This window comes from Lissotriton vulgaris, chromosome 5 (genome assembly GCF_964263255.1).
Source record: "Lissotriton vulgaris chromosome 5, aLisVul1.2, whole genome shotgun sequence".
NCBI lineage: Eukaryota > Metazoa > Chordata > Amphibia > Caudata > Salamandridae > Lissotriton > Lissotriton vulgaris.
The window spans coordinates 1,801,856,346-1,801,865,003 of NC_141693.1; the positions used below are offsets into that span (position 1 = coordinate 1,801,856,346).

Consider the following 8,658-nt stretch of genomic DNA (forward strand, 5'->3'; position numbering starts at 1 on the left):
CTATCTATGCATGTTTCAGCTATATAGAAGCCACAACCTATTTTTTTCATGTGCAATATACTGTTAAAAGTCAAATACATGCATACCAGTCGAAGTACAGAATAGAATCTCAAAATGTCATTTAATTATTCACTTAAGTCAACCAGGTACTCTTGAACGACAAATCACCCAACAGTTTTATATTCACATACTAGTTAACAGGCACACTGGATTCTGAAAACAGGTTTATTGAATAAGAGTTTAATACATTACAAATAAAACAAAGCTCATGCTTTTCGCCATAATGGTTAAATTAGCTAGCAGCACTCCCCATTTCTGTAGCTTCATTTTTTTTACCTGAACTAAGAGCACAAAGTGTCCATCTGTTATTGTTCCCTCATCTCGTTTCTTAAACTCTTTTACTGACCAGTTTGACTTCTCACCTAGGTATATCAAGTGGGGTAAGCTTCTGGTCAGGGTAAAACCAAAATGCTATAGTGCCACACATAGGGAGCCTCTCGCATCACTATTTTATCTTAGCAGTCAGCCTTTCTCTCCATTAATTGCAAAAACGTTGCTACTATACTGCACGTGTGCTATGTGATACTTTGACTTCTGAAATGCTTTATTAGATTGTGGAATTTTCCACATGGTTGGATTCTGAGCCATGTTTTACTTTAGGATTACAGTCCTGTCATAATTGTTTCCAACCAACCCTCCAGCAAAGAGCCTCCCACTACAGATGTTGATGCTGTTTATTACATTATTGTAGCATGTCCTTAAAATTGTGAAAGGGCATTTTCACATGCTGTTCAGTTTAACTTGCGACGAGGACTGGCTACTCATTCCAGATGGAATCCTACGAACTGGAGCATTTAGAAGCCATGGACTTTAAGCTGGTCATCCTTTGCCAGTCCCACCTGCAAAAAAAGAGCATCAACTTTAATATTTAGCTTTCAATAACCACATCGCTACAAACTGTGTGTGGGGGAGGGGAATGGGGGGGGGTGGGGGGGATGTGGCTTACCTCAATGAGGAACTGGCATGCGTTTTTACGCTGGTCACCTTGAAGCTGGATTACCTCTCCGTATTCTGGGTGCTCAACCACAGTACCATTGCAAGCAAATTTCTGGAAAGAGAAAAAAAAGTTATATCAGCAAGCTCCCAATTTTAGACAGAACCTAATTATATTAGAAGTAAAAAAAAGGTACAAAACAAAAAATTACTTTCACTGGGACCAAAGTAAATCAGGATAGCTGATGGATGCACACAAGACTAATGTTCATATACTGGACAAATAAAACTACTAGACTCAGGCCACGATTACAGTCAGCTTGAGTACAAGGAGCAATAACCTGTATACTGCATGTTACAAGTGGTGTAGCAAGCCCCAGCATAATTTATGGAGGTAATTTAAAAATTAAGGTTAAGAAATGCTGGGGCGGGGCGCCATGCAGATTTAAAAGCAAAAGGCACTAAAATCCACGCTACACTAGAAGAAACTGAAATTACTTGCTTTTGAGGCTGCTTCGCGTTCCACATAAATCACCTGCTGCATAATCTGCTTACTGTGGCATAAATGGTTTGTTTTATGATCTCAACCATAAGTTATTAACCCCTTCCATGCTGGTGACGAACCCCAGCCGTCACGCTCTGCGGCGCTCGTGTGCTGATGACGGCTGGGGTTCGTCACGGCCCCGCCCTGTTCTTTTGTTTACCGCACAGCGGCGGAAACGGCCCAGCATGGAAGGGGTTAAGACGCAGAGATGTGTTACTGCTCTGTGTTCGGAATGACCGACAGGCCACATTAGTTACTTACCGCTTTGGGTGTTAAACTGGTACTGAAGTGAAGCCTATTCTTAGGCAATGTTTAAGTACGTAAAAACTGTTGCACTACCAAAAATGCCCCACACAAACTACGTTTTCTTGCTGCATAATGTAGTCAAACCTGACAATTTGGTTCTCCACCGATGCATAATTCTAGTGGCTCTGATTATACACCATTACTAGGATTGTAACCAAGACAATTATCTATCCCACCAGTGACAATATATCTAGTACAATAAATATCACACCACCTTTCCGGTTTTGTCGAATTTAAGCTATAAGAAATGAGTTGCTTACACTTAAAGGAATAGTCTTGACCATGTGAATCATTCATGCGCCTGGAACTCTACCTCTAAATATAGAAGTGGAGATTAAGGGCAACCAATTGGGTAGCTGAACTAACCAGGACTTTGGACATGTCAAGTCTTGATCAACCCAGACCAAGCTATTCACCCCCCCCCCCCATCGTGCTGTTAACTAGAGCTGTTTTACTGAAATTACTCTTAAAAAGCACTACTTCGTACACTTTAGAGGTCCATTTACTAACACCACATACCTTTTTAAAGGCCTTGACTAACTTCTTTTTATCGTAATCATCTGCAATCCCTTGCACGGTTGTGAGGGTCTTTCTGCCGTTTCTCTGTTGGATCCTTATATGAATAGAATCCTCTGTCCCAGCTGGGAGCCAGGCATCACTCTTGGTTGCATCAGCAAAGGGGTCTGAAACACAAAACATTAAATAAGCAAGCTTTCCATTACATATTCTGTGACAATGTAGCAAAATAAGTCTTGTAAACACAGACCGTAAACCAATTGATCACTGCTGGGCTTGGAACAAAAAAACCAAGTCATGCTGATCAAGAGATAGATTGAGGCTGCATGCAATCACTAACCACGTGTAATTGGATATCCGACATTGCATACTTGTGCAAGAAGCTCAAACTTCACTGTTTTGAGGCCACCATTCACTACATAGCTAACGCCAGTAAGCCGGGCTATGTCTGAGCCAAGCAATGCTCGACAAGTCAAGTGGTTCAGTTCTACAGAGCACACAAATTGCGTACAGTGATAGGATACTGTTATCCAAGATTGTTAAATGAGGGTAAAAACCTCAATTTAATTAGATCACTAAAAAATGTTTTACCCTTCACATTCTTAAAAAAAAAAAATCGAAGTTCTAGGACAGAATACGACTAACTGCATCAAATAACTTAGTTAACCGCTGCGAAATGGCAGCTACTAGAGAATGCCTGTATTAAAATGGTAGCTTCACCCTCAGGGTGGGAGGCGTCCCAGTTAAAGTGACAAGCAATGCCCCTCACGCACATTGATGTTACCACTACGGACGAACCCCAAAGCTAGACTAGGCTAACAGAAAATAAATCTTAGGACTGCAAGTCAGCCATTTTAAACGCACAAAATTGGGCAGCAACACCACACCAAAAACTGGTAGTCACACAGTGACTAGTACTTGGCAGTTGGGCACATCGAAATACTTAACTCTAAACATGCAACGTTAGACCATCAAGAGTCCTCAAGCAACCATGTGTAAATAAGCATTGGTAAATGCATTAGGCTTCCCCCCCAAGTAATTAATCTGTTTTTTAGGCCTCTGCTGTCGAAGGCAGCGCATGCGCTGCTCTCAGCATTCAAGAGCTTCTTGAAATCAATAGACTCCGAAGCTCTCGTAAATGGAGTTGAAGCCCCGCCAATCTTTGATTGACCAGCCTCATCTTCAATGCAAAACGCTGGCTTCTGATTGTAAAGGAGGCTTCTTAGTCCCTCCTTGTTGCCGCCTAGTCTCCTTTTGGCTACGCCCACCGTAATTCGATCTTTTACCAGCGGCGTGACTACCTCATTAGGTAGTACGCACTTTATTTTCCTCAGTTTGAGAGTGTATTGTGGTAAAGGAATTTTTCGCAGACTGTTCCTTCGAAAGTTGATGCTCATAACTGAAAAAGTATGAGCGTTTCTTTCAAATTAAACCGTCACCATTTTTTTGCTCCTACGAGTGGTCCTCATTTAAGACAGTCTTGGTACGCTGTGTCAAGAGAAGGAATGCAGATGTAGACATCTGTCAGAGGAGCGACTTCAAATGTAGCATCAAGGCTGAGAGAGATGGGGAACAGACAGTTGAAAAGTAAACTAAGATTGGGAGGGGCTGTGGGAACAGATTTCTTGTCTGACCTTTAAACCTAGCGCTGCCGACTCCCTTGAGCAGCCTTAGGGGAAGAAGAAAAGCTGTAGAATCGGTACTTGGCTGCTTCTGCCTGGTGGTGCTCGCTGGCTTCACGCAGGGGCACGTGGACATGCCCTGCTTTTTCTGCCACCAGTGCCTAGAAAGCCGGGGTAGGGGTGAGGTGCTGCAGCCGCTCATCCTTAGAGCTTGCGGCCTTGCCCCGGTGCTGATGCGCTCCCCAGGAGGATGAAACAGACCTGGGGCTCCGGTTCTCTGAGCAACAAGGCAGACCCCGCCCGTGGCTGAGGGAAACAGACACTAGCGGTAAGTTTAGGGTTGGGGATTGATTTCGGGGTCGAGGCAAATAAGTGCAGGGGTGAGGAAGGTTCAATTTCGATTGGTATTTCCTATGCCCTAAGTGCAGTGCTTTAACAAGGTGCTTCACTTTGATCTTAGTTTTGTGAAAGACCGGTAAAGAGCCCAGAGTATGTGTGACATCAAGGTCAGGCACAGAATCGAGATCATTTATTGAAATAACAGGACAGATATGCAAGGGCTAAGAGCGACGATGAGTGCAAACACAAAGGTGCTGCCTAAGCAATAAAATAATCTTGCCCATTGTGGTTACCCCTTCAGGAGAAGATACAACTTTAAAATCTGGTACAGCAGTGAGCAAATGCACAAGATAAGTACAACACTGATTGTTTACTGTTTTACAGGGCATTTAAGACCCATAGTGCAGAGAAAATCAGACAGTTAAGTACTTTGCGGATTTGAAGATCCTGGAAGAGACCTATAACAAAGATACTGTAGTAACCCAGTGCCCGATAACATCCATTGGACTAGATAATTTATCTGCTGTAATAATAAAAGCAGAGATCACCTGGTGGTCCAGCTAGCTTCACATCCTTTTTCATGAAATACTCCTGACAGGAAGATTCCTGGATAGTTGGAAGGCACAGTAATTAAACCCATAAACAAGCAAGCATTGAAAATGCAACAGGTCTTGCCTTTTATTAAGTTAAAGCCATTTGCTTTGCTATACAATACCATTAGCAAAGCAAAGGACTAACTTAATCAAAACCTATTGCATTGTTTTAAGTTGTAGCGTTAGGACTAGTTTATGCACAAAAAAACCATAGAAACATATTGTGCTGTTACTAGTGGTACAATACCAGTAATTAATAAAACTTTGAAAGAAGGAAAAAAGAATTGATGTTATAGCAATATCGTGTTCAGAGGAGTTCTGATAACTTGGGGCCAGTGCCACTGCACCATTGAAATAATGGCCCAGTGCCACTGCACCATTGAAACAATGGCCCTAGTGCCTACAATGTAACTGCACTTGTGACTGCTTATTAACCCCTCCCATGCTTGTGACGGAACCCCCTCCGTCACAAGCCACGGGTGAGCTGTGCTTGTGACGGAACGCTTCCGTCACGGCCCGCTCGCCGCGCGGCACTGATGCTTTAATGGGCGGGTTCGTGACAGAACCGTTCCGTCACAAGCACAGCTCACCCGCGAGCCGCGACGGAGCGGTTCCGTCACTAGTATGGAGCCGCTGCGCGGCCGCCCCACCCCCTTAGCGCAGCGGCGGAATAGCCGCCGCAGCGAAGGGGTTAAGTAGGTAAATATAGCAATATTTGGTGTTTAGAGCAGTTGGCATAACTTTTGGTCCAGTGCCACAGTACCACCATTGAAATCATGGCCGTAGTGCCTGCAATGTAACTGCACTTGTGACTGTTCAGTACTAAAATATAGCAATATTCTGCATGTAGCGGGGCCACTAGAGCTTTTGGTACTGGTGCCACTGCACCACTCAAATAAAGTTACTTTCATCTAACTGCAAGGTAACTGCAATTGTGACTTCCCGTTTGGTGGCAAAATATAGCATAGTTCCTGTACATAAACTTTTGTATTTTAACTGCAATGTTTATTACACTTTTTAGAATTTGATCATAATGACCAAAAAAATTAAGCTGAAATTTAATCAATCTGAGAATACCTACAAAAGGTCAAAGAAAAGTACTGAGGCATGAACAAGGAATGCCACTAACATTCTAGGGCTAAAGCATCTGCTATACACAACTAAGTAATAAAAAACAAGCATTCCAGCATACGGTTAGAAGCGATCTGCCTTTTCCGTTGGTAGAGATCTTCTCTGGACAGTAAAGGGGGCTTAAACAGTAACAGCTTTACAGTCCTGCCAAGTATCACAAATCAGGTGTTAATCTAACGCATTTCAGTGCGGTAATCTGCAACACCGCACTGAAATGCAAAATCACGCTTTATAGCGCCTTCTCTGCAAACAAGCAAGAGCGGTGCTTTAATGCATGACTGACCTACAGTCTGGCAGAACGCGGTGCTCCCGGCAGGCTAAAGATCTGCCTGTTGCTGTACTCTGCTTGCTACAATTTTTCCATAGTAGTCAGACACACCGGGGCCCGAGTAAACATGCGCATAACTGCCGAAGATCTCACAGGCGTCAGTGCCATACCTGGACTACTAGTAAATGCTTCAAAGACACAGGCTAAGGCGGGTGACGAGTCACAGGTCACGCAGTTATGCAGAGCTCAGCTGCCGCTTGCGGGCGGCATTTCATCAAAGGTTTTGGCTCCACTTTAGGAAGCGCCGTAATTCTGAACTGCGCGCCAGTTTAGAGCTATTCGACCCTGTCCTGGTGGGAGATCTTGAGGAATGGATTGATTCCCAGGGACGCACGGCATCTAGGACAAAATTATGTTGGTCAACAGCCTGCTAAGTGCTAGGCAAGCTGAGAGCAGCATGATGGGATCCAGTCTGGCGACTCAACCCATGACCTCAGGCCTACCTGTGGCTTACAAGAGTCAGGCAGGCCTGAGTCGCTGGCGAACCTATGCAGCAGTATAGGAGCTGGCTAAGCTTTTCATGTTGCGGGAGCAGATCCCAGCTCGCTGCCGCAGCACAGACAGCCGGTCTCAACTGCCACAATAAATCATTCATCTTCAGGATCAGTACGCGAGTGCAAGTAGGTTTTAAAGTAAACACTTCTTGCCTTATGTATTTTTTAGACTACTTTTACAGCCTGCTACATAACACGCACTGGTGCAAGTACTCTTAGATAGCTTGGGCTTCTTAATGCTCTCTCTCAAAAAGTATATATTTGAAATAAAATGGTCTACAGCAGAGTTGTGACCCCAAGACTATGTGTACCTTAGTCAGCCTCTTCTCTGGAGGTTTGCCTGCGCCCCCATGCTTAATTGTGTTATAATGTTAATTGCTTAGACTATCCATGCAAAGTAGCTTCAGCCTCAAATTGTTAATAAATAACGGGCAGCGCCACACACCCTGCGGTTATCAACACATTGATTTTTAATCAGACTGATCAGTGTGGCTTTTAGATATAAAAGGCTGTCTGCAGAGGAATTGTGACCTCTAGGTTACGTGTGTTCTCTTTAATTTCCAGTGCTTTGCAGTAGTTTTAAAATCTTCTCACAATTTCTCGTTGCTCAAATGGGTGTAATTTCTGATATTTAGGTTCCCCTTTTCATTGCTTGATTTGTCTTTTGAAAGTAGTGTCACTCAGTTGTTGAAATGTCACTCAATTACTCTGACAATATGAAATCGTCAGCACATAACAATCTGAAACCTTGGCAGCTACCGCTTTAGTAGAAGTATTTTAAATGTGTCCAGCCAAGGGGAAGTTAACAAAAACACGAACAAGAGCAGTAATTCGGTCTTTGTGAAGTAATAAGGGCTCCCTTTTAAGATATATTAAATATATGCGATTGCACAAGCAGGCCAAAACTAAAAATACATTAATAACGATAAATACCAACCATTAGTTACATTGGTTGGTGTGCCACTGCGCCCAGCTATGCAGCGAACTAGCGCCATCGTCAAAACACCAGTAACACCCAAAGAGAAACGCCATTTTAAAAGGCGTATTTACAATTTTTAACGAACCACTGGTCTCTTACGCACCATGAATCAGCACTATTACTGAATAAAACAAAACTATGTCATAACTCTAAACTTAACAGAAACCTAGAGTATAATTGAAGAAAAATAATCTCTTACACGTATACGAGCACACAAAAAAAACCTCCTCTAATAAGAAATATTTCTCACCGAACGACTGGAGGTTCTGGATACCGGACATACGATATGCTTCTTTTTCCTTGATGGAAACTGTCGGCTGAGTACTAGGCGGATGGTTGTAGTCGATTCAGGGAGGGCTCGAACAAACGATATTTCAACAACAGCTCAGAAAGGACAAAAGATGTTTTATAAAATGGCCGACGCTCGAGCAGTTATATACCGTTGCGTGTGTTCGTCATCACGCAATTGTGATGCGATTGACGAAATGTGTGCGTCAGGGCGGTGGCCTTGTTAGGGCCAGGCCAAACTGTTGATGATCCGTAAAGAACTTCGAGGCAGACGAAAAGACTGAAACCCGATAAGCTTTCGCCTGATCTTAGCATGGTCTCCGCGAAGGACACAAATTTGTGAAATAGTCACGTGAACCTGTACACGCAAAAACGCATAATTAACCTCGCCTACAGGAAGTAGACGTGGTGGCTCGTATTGAGGTCATTAGTAATTGTTTTCCAATTATTGTTCTCTGTTGTTTACGACGTGAAAGTCAATAAATAGCGACGAGACAACGTTGAACTTTTTAAACATCGATGTAT

General features: G+C 43.3%; 1 protein-coding gene across 1 annotated transcript; it reads right to left on the reverse strand.

Annotated features, from left to right (window-relative positions):
• Nucleotides 1-207: 207 nt before the first annotated feature.
• On the reverse strand, nt 208-8,297 carry LOC147717215 (eukaryotic translation initiation factor 1-like). The gene is made up of 4 exons (XM_086924167.1): nt 8,096-8,297; nt 2,363-2,526; nt 1,007-1,108; nt 208-899 (listed from the first exon to the last, which is right to left on the reverse strand). Exons 1-4 carry the CDS (start codon nt 8,124-8,126, stop codon nt 855-857), a joined length of 342 nt encoding a protein of 113 aa, XP_086780293.1. The 5' UTR covers nt 8,127-8,297; the 3' UTR covers nt 208-854.
• Between the last annotated feature and the right edge of the window lie 361 nt (nt 8,298-8,658).

Bases quoted from the DNA above. Each gene is read 5' to 3' on its own strand.
- LOC147717215 (XM_086924167.1), bottom strand. From the start codon at position 8,126: ATGTCCGGTATCCAGAACCTCCAGTCGTTCG. The intron at 2,527-8,095 runs GTGAGAAATATT...TTTGTGTTTCAG, and splicing joins CCAGAACCTCCAGTCGTTCG to ACCCCTTTGCTGATGCAACC. The intron at 900-1,006 runs GTAAGCCACATC...CTTTTTTTGCAG, and splicing joins CATGCCAGTTCCTCATTGAG to GTGGGACTGGCAAAGGATGA.